General features: G+C 47.6%; 1 protein-coding gene across 5 annotated transcripts in view; it reads left to right on the top strand.

The window, feature by feature from the left end:
• TBC1D16 (TBC1 domain family member 16) overlaps positions 1-15,042 on the top strand; it is a 45,730-nt gene extending 30,688 nt beyond the window's left edge. For 3 of the 5 annotated variants that reach the window (XM_038371604.2, XM_038371605.2, XM_043497497.1), the window contains 9 exons: positions 5,116-5,313; positions 6,175-6,322; positions 7,338-7,505; positions 8,197-8,345; positions 8,784-8,918; positions 10,114-10,300; positions 11,779-11,958; positions 13,183-13,329; positions 14,260-15,042. In XM_038371604.2, coding sequence (XP_038227532.1) covers positions 5,116-5,313; positions 6,175-6,322; positions 7,338-7,505; positions 8,197-8,345; positions 8,784-8,918; positions 10,114-10,300; positions 11,779-11,958; positions 13,183-13,329; positions 14,260-14,505 — 1,558 coding nt within the window. In that variant the 3' untranslated portion in view covers positions 14,506-15,042. The remainder of the gene's footprint in view (positions 1-5,115; positions 5,314-6,174; positions 6,323-7,337; positions 7,506-8,196; positions 8,346-8,783; positions 8,919-10,113; positions 10,301-11,778; positions 11,959-13,182; positions 13,330-14,259) is intronic. The other 2 variants (XM_038371606.2, XM_043497499.1) reach the window with 2 other exon arrangements.
• Positions 15,043-18,132: the final 3,090 nt, after the last annotated feature.

Genomic DNA, 18,132 nt, shown 5'->3' with positions numbered 1-18,132 from the left:
TGTGTTCCCACATGCTCACATGTTGTCCTTGTGGTCTGTGTATGTTTATTTTGACATAAACTTAAAAATCACAGTAAAGAAAGTCATTATTTATTTTAACCATTTGCAGAGATCAGTGTGGACTGAATCTGCATAAGTATGTTAAGATTATGCAAAGCTTTTTGCATCTGTTCCAGATCTTATGAGCCTAAGGGTGACCTTAGTGCAAGTTTTAACCTAGTTACTACTCCGTGCCAACCAAGTCTGAATGAATTTTAAAATATTGTGGAAATACCATCTTGTGGTTCTGTTTCAGTGAGAAAGTTTTGTGACAGCTGTTTTAGCGTTTCCAGAACAGTGTGCCCATCAGAGTTCTGGAGTCCTTCCTCTGACCACTGTTCCCAACAAGCAAAAGTATGAAGTCAGGTCTGTTTCATTTCTGATGACTAATCTGTCCCCACTGCATATCTTACATTTATAATTTCATTAACAATTTTCACCAACTTGCCACTGTATCATTCAAAAAAGACCTGTTTTATCAGAACAGCTGCTCTTGCTCTTGTCTGAGGCCATTTTACCTGGGCTTGAGAGTTACTACATCCAGTCTCTGGAAGTTGGTTCAGGATGTCTTGGGGCTATTACTAGTAGCTTTCTGATTTGCAACTATATGTACCATAGACACTGCAGCCAGTGATACTGCCATGAGATTCTTCACCTCATTAGAAGGACTTAGAGAGCAGGCTGGGTAGGGAGAGGAGCCGGTAGGCAGAGCCACCAGACACCTTGGAGGGAATTAGGGCTCTTGGTGGAGAAGCCAGGGGGAGAGGGAGGTTACTCAGACCTTCCACTAGCCACTCATCTATCATGATACTCCCCTCATGTTTGGAGCTGACATTCCACAAGGAAAGTTTCAGGCTAGAGGGGTGGCAATGGGTTGGATGCCTACAAGAAACCAGCCTCCAGGGTTTGGTTGTAACAAGAGAATAGATTGGAATCCAGTGGTGCATTGTGTCAGCCTCTGCAACCACACAATCATATTACTGTAACCTCTGTCACCTTTCCCTCTCTGTTACACGTGTTACACCTTCAAGTTAGCCCCTGCCTCAAAAAGCTTATGAACTACCTTCCTGTGTGTTTGTGCAAGGACTTGCACAATGGGGCCCTGATCCTGGTTAGGAACTTTGGGTGTTACCACAACAGAAATAAATCTGGCTTTATATCACACTACACTGTCGGTGTCTGAGTGCTTTATGAGACAATGAGTTAGATGCTACTGCTGCAGTAGTAGTGGTATGTTCTGCTGACATCATGCGCCCAAAAATAGCTGACGCATAGCTTTGGACACTAGAAACTTCTAGTGACTGGGTGGTTGCTTTGCATAGTCTCTCTCTAAGGGTTTTGGACACCGAAATGGTGGAATGTGTACATAGTTGATCACTAATTACTCAAGAGAAAATACTTGTGGCAGTGCATCACCACCTGCTGTTTCTAACTAACAAGAAGGAGGCTTGTTCTGAGGCAAAGGAGCAAAGAGACTTAAATAAGGAGAAGAAGCTTAAGTGAAATCACGAATGTATCTGTCCCAGTGGGTTTCCTGCCTTAGGTTTTGCTAATGCTGCTGATAAAGTGTTGTTTTTTTTTCTCCAAGTCACTTACATCTCAGGGACCATAGCACTGGTTGTGACTTGTTTTGATTACAGTGTGTGAAAATCAGGTGTGTCTCTATAATCATTGGATCCTATAAGCTAATATCTCCCTGGAATGTTTCTTCAGCTACTTGCTTGTGCTGTTCTTGAAGAGGACAGTCTGGTGCAAGGCTCATATCTAACAAATCTGGAAATTCTCTCCTGATGTCCATGGCTTTTATGGAGTAGTTCTATATGATTCCCAAAAAACAAACTAAACTAACACTTACTGTACCTCTAATATTCAGTCACTGCAAAGGGAAAAAGCAGTCTGAATATTAGATCACTGTTAAAATTACGTTACCAAACTGTGACGTCTTTTTAGATGCATTCATCATTGGGATGTATAAAGGGGAGAGCATTTATGCTTCTAAACATAAAACATGGAATTGTTTTTTCTTAATTACTAGTCATGTATAATCTGAATCATTGTTGAATATTTTTGGTATTTTATATACAGTACATAATCTGTCATGTCTATTAATGTGTGCATTTACCAGCTCCTCTGTTCTCCCTTCATAAAAGGGACAGTGTGTGAGTATGTGTCCTCCTTACCATTCGTATTCTAAAACAGTAAAAACATTTGAGTCTCCCTGGACTGCACTCTTGCTGCATGTCGAGGCTCTAAGTTGTTGCTTCTTGGTTTTTGGAGTCCAGAAGTGGTAAATCCATACATGCTCTCTGCTTCGGTTCTCCTTGACTGAAGTTGGTTGCATGTTCAAGGTTGTTTCCAGCTGAAATGCCTTCTTAAAAACCAGTGACTAATTGTATTTGTAAATGCTGTGTCTCAGAAACCATGCCAGCAAATGTGGTGGTGCCAATAGCTATATTTGTAAATAAGGTCTCCAGGTGGTAAGTTTGGGAACAGTTAATTGGATGCCTGTCACAGCAGGTTTTGAATAGTGTGGGTAACGGCAACTGGCAGTGCCATGCTTTTTATATGTGACTTATGACGTTTCTCCAGTTTAGGAGCAAACATGATGCCCAGTACACATAGTAAATGCTGCGTCTCAGCATTGGAGTACTAAGCGTTGATTCTTTGGTGCTGATGTGTTTTGAATGTTGGGGGTTGTTGCTTCTGCAATAAGAAAGCCACACTGGAAAGTGTCTTCATAGTAGCAGGCTCCATCCTCTTGTCTTACTGACCAGTTCATCTTCGCAAGGGTTTCAGAACTAAGCTCTCCTTAGTTTTTAAACTGGTTTGTCTCATTTCTTCCAGGAAAATCCTATGTAATCAGCTGTGGCTTTAACTGAGTTGCTCCATAAACACCAGCTGCTTGTTGCAGGCAGTCCAGTGCAGGGTGTCTTATGCCTGGATTTCTTTGCATTAATGTTTGGTATTGTATTTCTGAGAAGCAGTCCATGCCACAGATTTATCAGATAAAATAACACTGGATTTTCACAAAACCAAATACCATTAAATCAGGGAAAGCTGCATGCAGCAAAGGTGACAATCTGTCTCTACTTTTAAGTGTTGGGGGTAGCCTTGTTAGTCTGTATCCACAAAAACAATGAGGGGTCCGGTGGCACCTTAATGACTAACATATTTAAGGTAAATCTGGAAGGAGCCAGATGCCTTTCTCAGAAACAGTGCTAGCTCCTGAAAAGTGACTTCTTTCAGTAAATAGGCATTTGTCCTATTTACTTCAGCGAAGACATGTTATCTCTGCTCACGTAATGATATTGCTGTGTCTTGTCCTAAGATCAAAAAACCCTAGATTGGGCCGGTTGGTACTTCTGTTTGGAATACTCTCTCCAGAAGTATTGAGCTGCAGAACGTACATGAACTAAGTAGGGAAGCTCACTCTTCTGGCTAAAATGGAACAGATTTTATTCTGTAGCCTTATTTAAGTATAAGACGAGCGAAGAAGCTGGGGATTTCTTTCCCATGTGTGTGGGCACTGAGGTTTTGAGCCATACAGTTGAACTAGGCTGCTCATTAGGACTCTGTTCAAAATTTAACCCACAACTAACTGAGATGTTCAAAGACCTGTGCACTGGAATGCAGTGACCTGAACCATTGGTGGTGATAAGACTGGCCCGATGGCCCCTGTGTAAGGGGCGGTGGAGCTGGGCTTGGGAAGCTGACTGATGAAGTGTACTGCAGACGCATGCCGAGTGGGCGCCTACATTGTAAAGAAGTGGATTAGAAAACATTGCATTAAGTGGCATGGCAGGGGGCGGCTTTATACCTGCCACTTGCCTTGGTTTGCACACCATGATTTCACAGTGGAACCCATTCAGGGCTCCCTCAAAGCCTGTTCAGATGTATTGGCCATTTAAGAGCCAAGGGTCACAGCTTCAGATTCACTTAATTCCCAGAGCAGTGATGTTTTTCTTTGGGGCTGGGCATGGTTGGAGGGGGGGAGGGTTAATCTAAACCCAGGCTGTCTTTAGGCCAAATGTATTGTTGACCCAGCTAGCCTCTTCACTTGTGGGAAAGCATAGTCTGACTCACTTTCTCTACTATTTATTGGTTTAAAGGGCTTGTCTATAATTTACCACTTCACTAGGCAAAGTTTCAAGCATGGACGTGGAAACCATTTTCCAAAGTCTGCATACATGAAAGTAGGCTTGGTGGGCCCCCTTGTAAGTGGGTATCAGGAAATATGCCCTCGCAAGGGAGGCACTGCCCCAGAGGTGTATGCATTTGTTACTTTTTTTTCTTCATCATTCTGGCTACAGAGAAACCATAACAAATGAGGTCTCCAATCAGTGATGCCTTCTCAGTGTGCCCACAGATCCTGTCCCGGTCAGGGCCCTGAGCAGCTGGACACGGTACTGAGGACTTCTCTAGGCCTGTGGGGCAAAAAGTCCTTCCCCCTCATACATTATCCGCTCTGTGCTAGTGCAGCTGCTGCAGTCACCTGCCAAGCATCTTTGCTCCTGTTACCCGGGATGGAAAAACAGGGGAGCCATCAGCCGCCATGCACAGTGGTATGAGGGGCACCTGCAGATCTGAGTTCTATGACACATGATGGGGAGGGGAGGCGAGGCAAGTGCCCCTGGATTGGCTCTCCAAACTGCACCTTTCACGCTACGATAGACATCTGTCTCTCTGCAGAGAACGGGCAGGATTTCCCTCCAAGGGTTTGAACTGCCTCTATCTTAAAGGGTTAAGCCTCTGTCTTAATTTTGCCATTCAATAGTGCTGTATTTCTGGGAGACGTGGACAGTCTCCACCACCTTCCCAAAGCCTACATGCTCTTTGAGCACTGGCTGCAAGTAGGGTGGCTCTGCTGGGAGTGATCTTCTGGATGATGCACTTTAAAATCCATTCTATCTGGAGTAACATTTAGTGACTTCTCAGCACTGCATAGTGTTCTGACTTTGTAGCTCTGTTAGCAAAAGCCATTTGTCTGCCAGGAGAAACTAAAGTTACTGTCAAGTGATTGCAGAACCTAGGTCTCTGGTTAACGTACTGCTGGTTTTACCCCTCTCTGTTGTGTAGGGAGACATGTGACAATCACATGACCTGCTCAAACAGCTCCACTTCCAGCCTTGACACCAGTGCCCAATTCCAGGAGAACAACATGCAAGCTCAGAACACCAGATGGGACGAACAGCAGAAGGTGTTTGCCCTAGAGCAGATCTGTGGGGTCTTCAGAGTGGACCTTGGACAAATGAGGTCCCTTCGCCTTTTCTTTAGGTAAGAAAGGTAGTTCTAGATCTTCTGTCCTTGTTGTTGCCTCCACCCATCACAGTGACGTGTGTGTGTGTGAGACTTGTCAGGGCAGTGGGAGCTAGGTTGTCTGGAGACCAATTGTTTCAGAAAGTTTCTTCTGGAGCCTTTCTCCAGTAATGTTCTCCATCTGAATCCAAGTGGCAGCCTGCTGAACTAGCTTACCTCCATGCAGAATCCTTTCTGGCCCTTTAGGAAATCTTTGAAGGTGCCCAGTGCTGGTGTTACTTGTCTACAGAAGATCAAGAATAGCTTGAGAGTGAGGGAACAGCTATCTCTTCAGTACCTCCCCTCCCCCATCTCCTCTGTGCTCTCACTTCTCTTCCCTCTTCTGTCGTCTTCCTAATTATAAATGCATGGCTTTCCTCTCCCCAAGCCTTTTGTGTTGGACCCTCAGAGGGTGTCATTTGCAATCAGAGATCCCCCATCCCTAGGAAGCAGTTCTGTGCATACTGTCTGAGTGTTGCTAGACTGGGTTCTGTCCCTTAGCACCTGGCAGGAATTTAGTTCCTTCATGTAGTCAAAGTGTTTTGAACTGGAAGGGGAAGGGTTGGGAGCAATGCTACCCAGGCATAGACAGAGTCACTCTTTAAGGGGCGAGGGCACATCCCCTGCTGTCACTGGGGCCATATGAAACATCATTCCCTGTGCTGCAGAAACATTCTGCCTCCGTCAGCAAGAGGCAGCTGGGTGTTTGTGCTCTTCTCTCTCTCATTTCTCTGCGTTGTTTTCTAGTCTAGCCTGCTGTCTACCCTTACCCCAAGTTCTTCTAGGGCATAAAACCAGCTCTTAAATGTGCATTGTTCTCCCCCTTTGATTGCTCTTCAGCGATGAGGCATGCACCAGTGGGCAGCTGGTTGTTGCTAGCAGGGAGAGTCAATACAAGATCTTCCACTTTCACCATGGTGGCCTGGATAAACTGTCTGAGGTGTTTCAGCAATGGAAATACTGCACGGAGACCCATCTCAAAGACCAGGTAAAGACCAGGCCTGGTGAGGCACAGATGTCCCAAAAGATGCAGGGTCTATCTGTGAGACTTGTGTTTTTAGGCAGGGGTGGGTTAGAGCTGATTAAAGTGTTGTATTAATGCAACAAACCCATTGTTGCTTTCTGGTATACTTGGACAATTTTAGGAGATGCAAGTGCAGACCAAATCGCCACTCTCTGATGCACCTGTCTGTTCTCTCCCATTCCTGCTGCTCCTGTGGAGAGGGAGGTGATTAGCCAAAAGGCCTGTTTAGGTGTCTGCTTTGCTTGATGCCATAGCTAGAGGGGCTGGTGGTGTTAGACCACTAGATGGCTGGGAAATCAGCAATATTCAATCTGCAGTTCTCTGCGTCTCCCATCCATTTTGTGAAGCCTGGCATGCTGCATTTGAAAACAATGTTTTGACAAGTCACCTTGCCATATTTTGCTCAATCTACATACATATGTGATAAGAGCTCTTTAATTATCTGTTTAAGATAGTGTATGTGCTTATTAGAAAGTGATTTTTTAAATTCCTTCCTTCTCACTGAGCCCCCTGCTGCTTTCCTTATTACAGTAGCATGGGCTCACTTTTGCAGTGATCAGCCTTTGATTTTTAAATTAAATGTCAGCTGCAGTTTTGCACTGGGATCATGAGTGCCCTTAGCAAGAGCCTGGCAGTGCAGCTCTGGCTTGCCTAACAGCAGTCCTTTGTCTGGCCAATCGTATGTAATTTATCGCAGCCATTCCTGGCAGAGTGAAGTTTTGCTGTAAGCAGCATTAATTCGGGATATGGCTGGGGGAGGAGTGGAAAGAAACTGTTTTTCTAAGTGAAGCTGTTTTGGGGCTCTCTGATTTTTAATGGCTCCAATTACTCTTGCTGTTTTAATGGCTGGTGTTCTACAGACCTTCCCTCCTGAACGTCGGGTCTTGGCTGTTAATCCTAAGGGAGCTGTGCTAACTGGGTCTCCTGCTTTAAAAGCAGTTGGTTTAGGAACTTTGCTGCTCTTCTGTCTCCCATTCAGCAGCTTACTGATGAGAAGACATGTATGCAGTTCTCAATCCGCCGCCCCAAGCTGCCGTCCTCCGAGACACATCCAGAGGAGAACACGTACAAGCGTCTTGATGTCACTGCCTGGCTCAATCACCTGAATGAATCTGGACAGGTGGAAGAGGAGTACAAGCTGCGCAAGGTGAGGGGTTTGGCAGCTGCTGCTTTGGTCTGCTTGCTCTTTCTTCGAGGAAAAGGCCCCAAGTAGAAGCTGAAGCAGTTTGCTTCCTGCTGTGGCAGGCACTGGTTGTCTTTATACTGTGAGACTATTATTTATACTGCTTGGTTGGAGGTCTCGCTGGGACTGCAATCAGTTCAGCTAGAGGCAAAATAATGGAACATCTTTCTGAGCAGAGAGGGTTTGCTGTCCTGCCTCTGCCTTCTGCCTGCTGGAATAAGTGGACTAGTGTCCAGTCCCAGACATGCTTGTACAATGCAGTGTGAACAAACCAAAGAAAGCAATCAAGGCTCCTGTGTAAAATAATTCAAGGGTTTGGGGGAGTACTGTGTCCAACTCCTTAGAGAAAAGTGTGCAGAGAAATGCAGCGTCCCCAGGATTGGGGATTAAGCCTTGACATGAGAGCGACATGTTAATCGTAGAGCTGCTCTGGGGGTGGGGTATTGACATTGAAATGAGCCCGATTTGTGTCTCGGATGGGAATAGAAGGCCAATGCTTTCCCTCTAAACGTGTGCAAATTGCAGAAGTTTGAATCAAGGCATCACTTGTCTGGCGGCTTTGCTGCTCTCCTCAGTTCAAGGGCTGGCGGTTTCTCGATGCAGTGTTTGGAAATTTAAAAATTGTATTTATTGCCACTTTTGCACCTTCCTCCAGGCCATTTTCTTTGGCGGGATTGATGTGTCTATCCGAGGTGAGGTCTGGCCCTTCATGCTGCGGTATTACAGCCACGAGTCCACATCGGAGGAGAGGGAGGCGCTGAGGGTGCAGAAGAGGAGGGAATACTTTGAGATCCAGCAGAAGAGGTGACCAGAGAGAGGCCCCACCCTACTCTCTCATCTCCTCTCTCTGATCCTGATCAAAAATGTACCAATACTGAATGACAGCCCTGCCCTCCGGCCCTCAAGGGGCACCTGCTAGGGAGGCGGGACTAAGAGTGATGGGTAATGGGACCTTCTCTGCCATGGCTGACTTTCTGAGCACATGGAGCTGGTGCCATCTTGTTCATGTCAGGTCATTCAAATTCTTTGAAGCAGGCTTGCCCAAAGTGGCAGTTGTAATCGCCTGGGCATTGCTCAGATGAGCCGCTGTTTCAAGCAGATTTGGGAGTGGTGAGAGATGTCTGGAGAGGGAGGGACTGGTCTCTGCCCCCAGTGTAATGCCCAGAGTCTTTCCTGATTGGGCCCTTTGTTCCTTGTTCACTTGTGGCTATCTGATGCACTCAGTCGCTGCTTAATTTTCAGGCTTTCGATGACTCCAGATGAACACAAAGAGTTTTGGCGTAACGTGCAATTCACGGTTGACAAAGACGTGGTGAGGACTGACCGCAGCAATCAGTTCTTCCGCGGCGAGGACAACCCAAATGTGGAAACCATGAGGTGATGCTGCTTTAAGCTGGACAATGTCTTTCCCCATTACCCTAAGCAAGGGATCTAACTGAATATAGAGAAAACTCTGTAAGGAGCGCTGTAGCCTAGGGAGAGCACCTGCCTTGGGGGTGCTAAGAAATACCATGCATAGGGCAGCCTACCCCCAGTGATGCACATGGGGCCCCATTCAGCCCCGTCCCTACTTCCCCTACCCTCACCACCTCTTTCTGGCCATGTTGACCCTGCCTGCACCCATTTGGACAGAGAAGCCAAGAGGTGGGAGCTGAAAGGTGAAGGCAGCCTGGGAATTGAATTGCTGCTGCTGCTGGAGTGTGACAGGAGATTAGATTGTTGCGGGTGGCAGGTTGTATGTAGTGCCCAGCTTCTCACTGACCAGTGGAAGGCCAAGCACTCTAATACCCGAGCATGGGCATGTGGTCCTGTGTATGCCTCACCCTGGCTTTTGAGTGTGCTTAGTAACTAGTTGGTTTTGTGGCTGAACACAGTGGATCTGAGCATCACAGATGGGCATGAGGGCACCCTTGTCCCTCGGGCTCCTCTGTTCTTTACAATTTCCGCTCCTGTTCTGACCTTCTCTCTCTCTTACATTGTTGCTACACACACATGCCCTCACGTGTGCTCCCGTTCTCTGTCACTCCACAGCTGCGTGGGGCAAGGGGTCTCTGTCCGCTGGAGTTTTCTTGGAGCCAGGCCATGAATGCTTTCACAGCTGAGCCACCTCGTGTTGCTTTCCCCATCCTGAATGTGCCTCTCCTCTGTCCCACTTCTCTAATGAAGCCAGCCCCCAGCTTGGGAAATGGGGACTCGGAGTTCTGCCTAGATTCTGATCTCCAATTACTGTGTGCCATTCAGAATCCCTGTCAGCTAACCAGAGACCTCTTCTGAACCAGCCCAAGATAACCTAATCCCCTAGGTCAGTGCCTTAGACATGGTGCTTTCACTAGAAAAGCACGCCCCAGACACCATTAGATGCATCTGTATGGGATGCCATGTCTTGTGGAGCTGCTCAAAGGGTCACTTGTTTTCCAGATTCCAGTTGTGTCCTTAAATGGCAAGAGATTTATTGATCTTTTGCATCTTGTCTGACTCTATTTGAGGGGGGGTAGAGAGGGGAGGGTGACTGAGGTCAGCTGTGACTGGCACCGCCTGGATCTCACCGTTTCCTATTGAATGTCTCCTCTAGGAGAATCTTGCTGAACTATGCAGTGTATAACCCTACCATTGGCTACTCCCAGGGGATGTCCGACCTAGTTGCCCCCATTCTGGCAGAGGTCTTGGATGAGTCAGACACTTTCTGGTGCTTCGTGGGTTTGATGCAGAACACTATCTTCATCAGTTCCCCCCGGGATGAAGATATGGAGAAACAACTGGTGAGCTCTGAGCAGTGGGTTCTCTGTTCCCTTCCTTAACACCCTCCGAGCCTCCTCAAAAAATGCCATAAAACAAATGCACAAAACCATTTGCGAGGCAGCTACTGTGGCCCCCAGCTTGCCAAGCCATAGTCCAGGGAGAGCAAATGCACTGAGGGTGATAGGCGACCTGGGTGAACTGAGCTGAGTAAGTGGCAACTATTAACAGGACATTGTCAGATTAAAAAAAAAAAAAAATTTAAATCCCAGATTCCCTGTAAACCGTAAATGGTTCTTACTCAATTTATCTTTTACACTCTAACATACTCTGCTCTGGGGCTACTGGTCTCTTACCCTTTGCACTTCACTCAGCTTGGACAATGGAAACCCACCAGTCAGTTTCACTTCCTGGTTCCGGGATGGTAGCATAATTCTGAAGCATTCAGGTAAGAACATAAGAATGGCCACACTGGGTCAGACCAAAGGTCCATCCAACCCAGTATCCTGTCTTCTGACAGTGGCCAACGCCAGGTGTCCCAGAGGGAGTGAACCTAACAAATAATGATCTAGTGATCTCTCTCCTGCCATCCAGCTCCACCCTCTGACAAACAGAGGCTAGGGACACCATTCCTTACCCATAAGGAATTCTAGGTTTCAAACATGGCAGAAGAAAGATTCAGTACAAATCACAAACTTTCTCACTGGTCACTTGTTTTAAATCTGCCAGGAAAACATTTCTTTTAACTTGAAGGTTGTATAAACCGCCCCCCCCTTTTTTTTTAAACAAAAGTCTAAGTATTGGGCCTAATCTACATAATGGTTCCTTTTGAAAACGAGAGCCTCTGGACACTTCTGACTTCTCAGACTGCAGAGGGAATGCTGAATCCTTTCTGGTTCGCATCCTGGGTAGTCCCACCATTTCTCTCCCCAACCCAAGAAGTGACGTCCAGGTCACCATGGCTCCATTCAGCTTCCATCTCACTGCGCCAAACTTCTCTGGAAGTGACTGGGGACATGTGACTCGTTACTGTACAGCTCCAGGCATGGCTAACATGCAGAATGGGTTAATTTTGTAAAGTAACTTTCCCAGTGTTTAGTCTCAGCTAAAAGAAGCTACCAAAACCAGCTTCTCCTTCCTGGGTTTCCAGCTCCAAGCTCCCTGCCTCAGCCCAGCTGCCAGGCTTCCTTTTCATTAGCATCATTAAGATAAAACCAGTCATGGAGATTTTCTTCTCTCTCTGCTATTCCTTCCTAAACTTCCACGGTGGCCTCAAGGCCTGTCTCCACTGACAGCATCACCGAGTCTGGCCTATAACAGCAGAGGCAATGTCCCAAATACAGACGTGGAGGGGAAAGGGTGGGGCCCACTTCCAGAGTGCAGTGTTGAGTGACTCCCAATGGGAAGGAGCCAGCTGCTGCTGTGCTCACGGGGTGGGGGTGCCAGGGAGTGTCCAGGGAGTGAGGTGGTGGCTCCGCTGAGTGACAGCCTGTGGTTTCAGATGTACCTACGAGAGCTGTTGCGACTCGTGCACCTGCGCTTCTATCAGCACCTCGTCTCCCTGGGGGAGGATGGCTTGCAGATGCTTTTCTGTCATCGGTGGATCCTCCTCTGTTTTAAACGCGAGTTTCCGGATGCTGAGGCTTTGCGCATGTGGGAAGCATGCTGGGCTCATTATCAGGTCAGACCACAGACGATGGGTGCAGGACATGATAGGGCGGGAGTGTTCCCTTTGCCGAGTACTGCTGCTTTTCGCTGCTGGCGTGCTATATGCTGGGCAGAAAAGGAGCCTGTGTAGGTGTGGCTGCAGGTATGCAGCCTCCCTTCCACGCCCCCCCATCTGCCTGGGATGCACTTAAAGCGTGATTTTCCAGTCTTGACAATCTGTTGGGTTGATGCCCTGCCACTTGCCTCAAAAGTAACTTAAATTAAAGCAAATCGCACATGGATTGGCTCGTTACTGCGTTCGTGAGCTGATCTTGCTGCTGTCACAACTGAGCAGTTTGAAGAGTCGATGATTCACTGAAAGTTCAGCTGCAGACTGTTTTCCTCAAGTCCTGAATTGCAGCTCTGAGGACTTGCAAAGGCTGGTTTCCAGGTTTCCTGCAAGACTAGCCAGAGGACCAAGTGGCAGGGAGAGCATGAAACTGAGCTCCTCTCTGTCCCACTCCTGGGAGTGAGAGGACACTGACAGCTGGACTGGTTTCTTCAGCAGGCTGCATTACGGGGTGTTCATTTCTGTTTTACCTGCAGGAGAGAGGAGCAGGGCATGTGTGTGAGAGGGAGGGGAGTTTAGGGGAGTATCTACCTAAGGGAACTGTTCCTCTTGGACAGAGTGGTGACAACTCTACAAGACTCACTCTTAGCATCAGGACTGTGGAGCTTGTTGGGTGCTGGTTGGCTGGTGCAGTCATGTGACTGTCACCCCTGTATTACCTTTCAGTGGTGCGTGATGCATTTTTCCCCTTTCCATCTGTGCAGAAAATAAGCGAGCATTAAGGCCCAAACTTGTACAAATGACTAGTGATTTTGGATGCCTGAACTTCCAGGCGCTTAACTCGAGACACTGCAAAGGGGCCTGATTCATCAGAAGGGGCAGAGCACCCCAACTCTGACAATCAGCCCCCTGGATGATATGTCCAGCTGGGCACTTCTGAAAAGCGTGGTCCAAACTTCGCCTCTGTCCTTTGAAGGTAGCAGATGTGAGTGACTCAGTTACAGTGCAGGATCCTCCATCTGCTCCCCCATTTGGATGTGCCACAGCTGGAAATGGAGCAAGCATGAGAGCAAATGGTGCTCCTTTTGGAAAGAGGAATCTCTCCGTGTGGAGCTAGCAGGAGCTCTAGTCTAGCCAGTCCTCCACCTTCCCCTCCTGTAATCCCCAACTCCTGCTTTCTCCTTGCAGACGGACTATTTCCACCTCTTTATCTGTGTGGCCATCGTGGTGATTTACGGAGATGATGTCATTGAGCAGCAGCTGGCCACTGACCAGATGCTGCTGCATTTCGGTAACCTGGCCATGCACATGAATGGGGAACTTGTACTCAGGAAGGTAAATGCCAACGTGCTGATGTCAGCTGAACCAGTAGCCACAGAGACACGTCAGCCTTTCAGGAGCACCAAGGGTTGACACTACAGCTCTCTCCCATTCCTTCCGCTCGCCCTGCAGTACTTGCAGACATTGAGGGTGGGATGGTGGGGTTAGCTTGGAGTCCATCCTTAGACTGACTTGGTTGGGAGTCCATTGATCGTTTCAGGGGGGTCTGCGAGGCACCAGCCCTGTACAAGAGAGCTTAATTAACACAAACTCAAGGGTGTAGAAATGGGGGCCCCTGCTGCTCATCTTGGTGTCTTGGCTCCCAGTCTAGCTCAACCAGAAGTGACTGCAGATCACGTGACACTGATCGGGGTGGGGGGGGGCGGGGGAGAGAGGGAGGATGTAAAATGGGGTGATGGGTTCAGGTCAGTTCCTAGTGATCAGTAAACAGCAACACAGTTGGGACTAATTACCCTCCCTCCCATGCATCCATCCTCCTCCTCCCTCCCCCCCCCCCCGCTTGCTGTTGGCAGCTTCTGCAGAAAGGCTGGGGAGTAAATAAGATGGGGAGACTGAAATTCCTCTTAGCTTTGCATCCCTCAGAACAGGGCTGAGGCATGGTGGCAGGCAGTCTGAGGGAGTCTTGAACTGCAACCCAGGCTGGACCAGTTCTGTGGTTAAGGACAGTATTTCAGCATCCAGGGCCAGGAGCCTGGTGCTGCTGACGAATCCTGAATTCCCAGGCTGGAAACTCTCCCTAAGCCACTTTTAGCTTTCATGCATGAGCCTAGGATTTGTGTTCCTCTCATGGCTGGGTTATTGTAGATCTTGAAAATATTTAACACTTCCAGTGTAGCTTTATGTGAGTGTTACACAGGCTGGCCATTGGGTAGCCCAAGCTCTGGCTGTATTTCTAACGGGTTATATCCTTCTCTCCCACGGCAGGCGAGGAGTTTGCTTTATCAGTTTCGCCTGTTACCCCGGATTCCCTGTAGCCTGCATGACCTGTGTAAGCTGTGTGGGACTGGCATGTGGGACAGTGGCTACATCCCTGCTGTGGAGTGTTCTGGACACCACCCTGAATCTGAGAGCTGCCCTTACGGAGGGATGGTGGAAATGCCTTCTCCCAAACCGGGAACTGAAGGCAAGAGGGGACCGAAAACACGGGAGGTCTTCAATTTCCGCAAATAGCTCCCACAGAAGATGGGTCGGCTGTGGGAGAGAAGGGTTCGTTTGGAAAGGTGAGATTGAGTACATTGAAGGAAAAAATAAAGTGGAAGTTTACCAAGACTCCTGAGAAGGCAGATGGGAGGAGAATGGAGACACTTCACAACAGGGAGCAAATTCCATTGCACTGGGTCCTGGAACCTAAATGAAACTTAACAAACCAGGAACAGTGTCCGTGTCTCTCTTTGTTGGGTTTGGTTTTATGTGCAAAATACAAAGTATTTATAGATTCCCACACCTCTGCCCATTGGATCAGGATCACTAGCAGCCAAGAACTTTCTTACTGCCAGGAAACCAGAATGCTAAAGAGAACCAAGTGCAACCAGCAGCATTTGTGGGAAGAGTAGTGAGAGCAGAGTCCTGGCGAGACCTCGCTCTGACATCCCTCCATCCTGAACGTACATGCCTTGCTTCAACCAAAACACACAACTCAGTGGCTTCTGTTTAAATCCATGATGATCACTTTGAATATATCTGCCAAAAAATAAAGTTGCAAATTTTGGGGATTGTGGGGTAGGTATTTCATTGGTCAGTGTTGTGGGACCAGTCACCCAGAGATCTTTCTTTTATAAAGTATGCAAAGGCAAACTTGGGTGATCTTCCATCTGTCCTGAAATCGCTCTGCTGTACGTCTTGCAAGCACGGCTTGTCCGTATTCTGAGTATGTCATGGTCATCTTTCCAAGGGTTCACTTCTTTGTCCATCACATTCTTCAGCAAAACTTCTTCCTCATTCTGATAGGTGCAGACTAGAGACATTGGTTTTTAAACATCTGTTTCCAGTGTCTGGCCTCAGGTATCTGTAGGTTTCCAGGTAGGTTCCTGTGCTTCTGACCCCCCAAGTGTTTTATGTCCATATCCCCGTCATCACTGGGCTGCACATCAGCTGGTGCACGTGAGGCACTCTGTTTCTTCAGAGTGAAAAGTGAAACAAACCGCAGTGCAGCAGCCCACGCTCAGGTTTGTCTTTGCCGTCAGTTTTCGATTCCATTTTGAGTGGGGAGCAAGTTTCTCCAGTCCCACTCTCCAAAATCTGAGTGTCAACTGCAGATACTGGGATGGAGCGGGGCATCTGGGAGTTCCTTAACAAATCCACTGGACTTTCAAAAGTATGTACTGGGGGTTACAATGTGGCTCCTGTAGAAATGTGAACCAAAGAGACGTGGGAGAGTGGCTATCCTGGGAGTGTAAAGAGAGTCCCAGTGTGGGGACAAGTTACGTGGGGCTGCACTGAACACTCATTCCCGCCTTCCAAGCACGTCACTACTTACGTACCTTGGTCTGTAGGCTTTTGAGTCCTTTCCCAGTTGCTATCTCTTTCCCTCCATTGTAGCACACAGTCTCTGCTGTGTCTCTGAGCTGGGCTGGTAAGTGGTCTGGCAAGGTGCGGAACAGGGAGACCATTTTGATTTCTAGGCCCTGCCTGTTGTGTGTAGGTTTTTCCCTAAGTTAATTTATTTTGTGATCAATATTGACACATGCGTGACAAACTCCCTGTTCTCCAGGCTGGGTCCCTGTGGGGCTGCAGCAGCTATACACCCACATGACAAGCAATTCTTTCCATTGCGTTTGCTGCAGAGATCCTGTTTGAATCCTGCTTGGGGCAACGGAAGTCGGTGGGGAGCAGGGATGCAGTTTAGAACCTTATACATAGCCAGTACATGTCCAGTGTTTGGCTGCCTTTGTAAGGAGAGGGAGAGGACTAAACCCTAAGCAGGCTACACTCCTGATGGGAAGGTTTGGGTGTGCTGAAGCAGCTGGGAATATTCAGCCACACTTGTTGCACGCCTGCCTGAACTGCCTCCACTCTTTTTGGGTGAGGTCTGTGCCTTCATTAAAACAGCCAAAGCCCAAGCTAGTGTTGTACACTAGTTATCCCAAATAGGACCACTTACGAGGCTCTTATGCCCTTATGAATGCAGGAGAGCTGTACAATTCCAAGTTTCAGTCTCTATGTAATATGCAAAAAACTCATTGTGTGCGCGCTCAGCTGTTGCCCTCATTTTATATATAAGGTTTCGTCTCCTCAGGCAGAGGCTGGTGGGCTGCTCTGCTGTGAAGCAGGGAGTTCTCCAAAACTTCCCAGAAGCTTCAAAGAAATAGTAAAGATTCGACTCTGGCTTCTGAGGATGGGGTGAGGTCAGACCTGATACTGCCCCTTCCCTGAGAGGCACTGCAGAGTCTGGTAGGGCTAGGCGGTTCACCGCTGTGGTCTGGACTGATCCCCCAACTGCTCAGAAGAGGGACTTGGGTGCAAGGCCAGCGTTAACGTGGGTGGCAGGCTGTGTCAGACAAGCACCATGTGCATTGCCCTTCAACTGAGATTTCGGAAGACCACACTGGCATGTTCATTTAGCTGCAAGTGGTGGAGACTGACTTAATTTCAGTAAATGACGTATGCAGAGTAGTGCCAGGGAGCCATCTGCCAGCCCGCCAGCTTCCCCAGAGCTAGTGGAGAGTAAGACCCAGCACTAACAAGACTGCTGTTTCCTATTGAGGGAATGGGAATAGAGCACCACCTGCTGTCTGCATTTCCTAGTACAGCACTCTATGAATGGTTTCAGAGTAGCAGCTGTGTTAGTCTGTATTCGCAAAAAGAAAAGGAGTACTTGTGGCACCTTAGAGACTAACAAATTTATTAGAGCATAAGCTTTCATGAGCTACAGCTCACTTCATTGGATGCATCCGATGAAGTGAGCTGTAGCTCACGAAAGCTTATGCTCAAATAAATTTGTTAGTCTCCAAGGTGCCACAAGTACTCCTTTTCTTTTCACTCTATGAATGATATGAACCATAGCTGGGCACTTATGCCGTGTACAATTTAGCCAATATTCAAAAAGCGTGGGGGCGTCAGCTGATGTTCTGAGCTGCTAGTGACTGAGTCGCATGGGCAGGAGCTCCAGATACCTGCTACTTGGGCACAACAAAGGAAAAGCCTGACTTACTCCCTAACACAGTAACCTGAAGTGATCACCGGACACACCTACCAAAAGGTCCAGAGCAGGTTTTGCTGCAGGAATTGTTGTTCCCAGCCAATGAAAGATAATGGGAAGACGTGAAGTAGATAATAGTTTTAAGTTATAGTTTCCCCTTTCCACCATTAAAAGGCCATTCAGCAGTGGAAATCATTCGGGGTCTTTTGGTTCAAACTCTGATGGAATTTTCCAGCACATGCAAAGAGCTGAGTTAAAAAAACCAACAACACACACACACACCCCATGCACTTAAGTGATATCTGTGTGTAGGAGCATAATTAAACAAGCAGTGTGTGTTACCTGCCCAAGAGCATTTCCATGCCTGATGTTACCTGCTGGTCTCATTAACAGATTGAATCTTCAGGTGTCCCTTTACTGCATGTTGTCCACAACTTGACCATTGCTGACAGTTTCTCTTCTTATACTGAAATAGTGAAAAACCCAACAATACTCAGAGTAATAAGGAGACTATTACTGAGATGCTAACTTGGGCTGCTTCTTGTTTACCAGGTACTATAATAACCATATCCTGGATTAACTCGACTCCAGGGTCAAGGTGTTCATTAGCTCTGGCTACCATTATGGTTGAATTCACAGAACACCCATAAACTCTTTCA

Source organism: Dermochelys coriacea, chromosome 14, assembly GCF_009764565.3.
Source record: "Dermochelys coriacea isolate rDerCor1 chromosome 14, rDerCor1.pri.v4, whole genome shotgun sequence".
Taxonomy (NCBI): domain Eukaryota; kingdom Metazoa; phylum Chordata; order Testudines; family Dermochelyidae; genus Dermochelys; species Dermochelys coriacea.
Note: the sequence above shows the minus strand (reverse complement) of the source record. Positions and strands in the feature narration are given on the sequence as shown.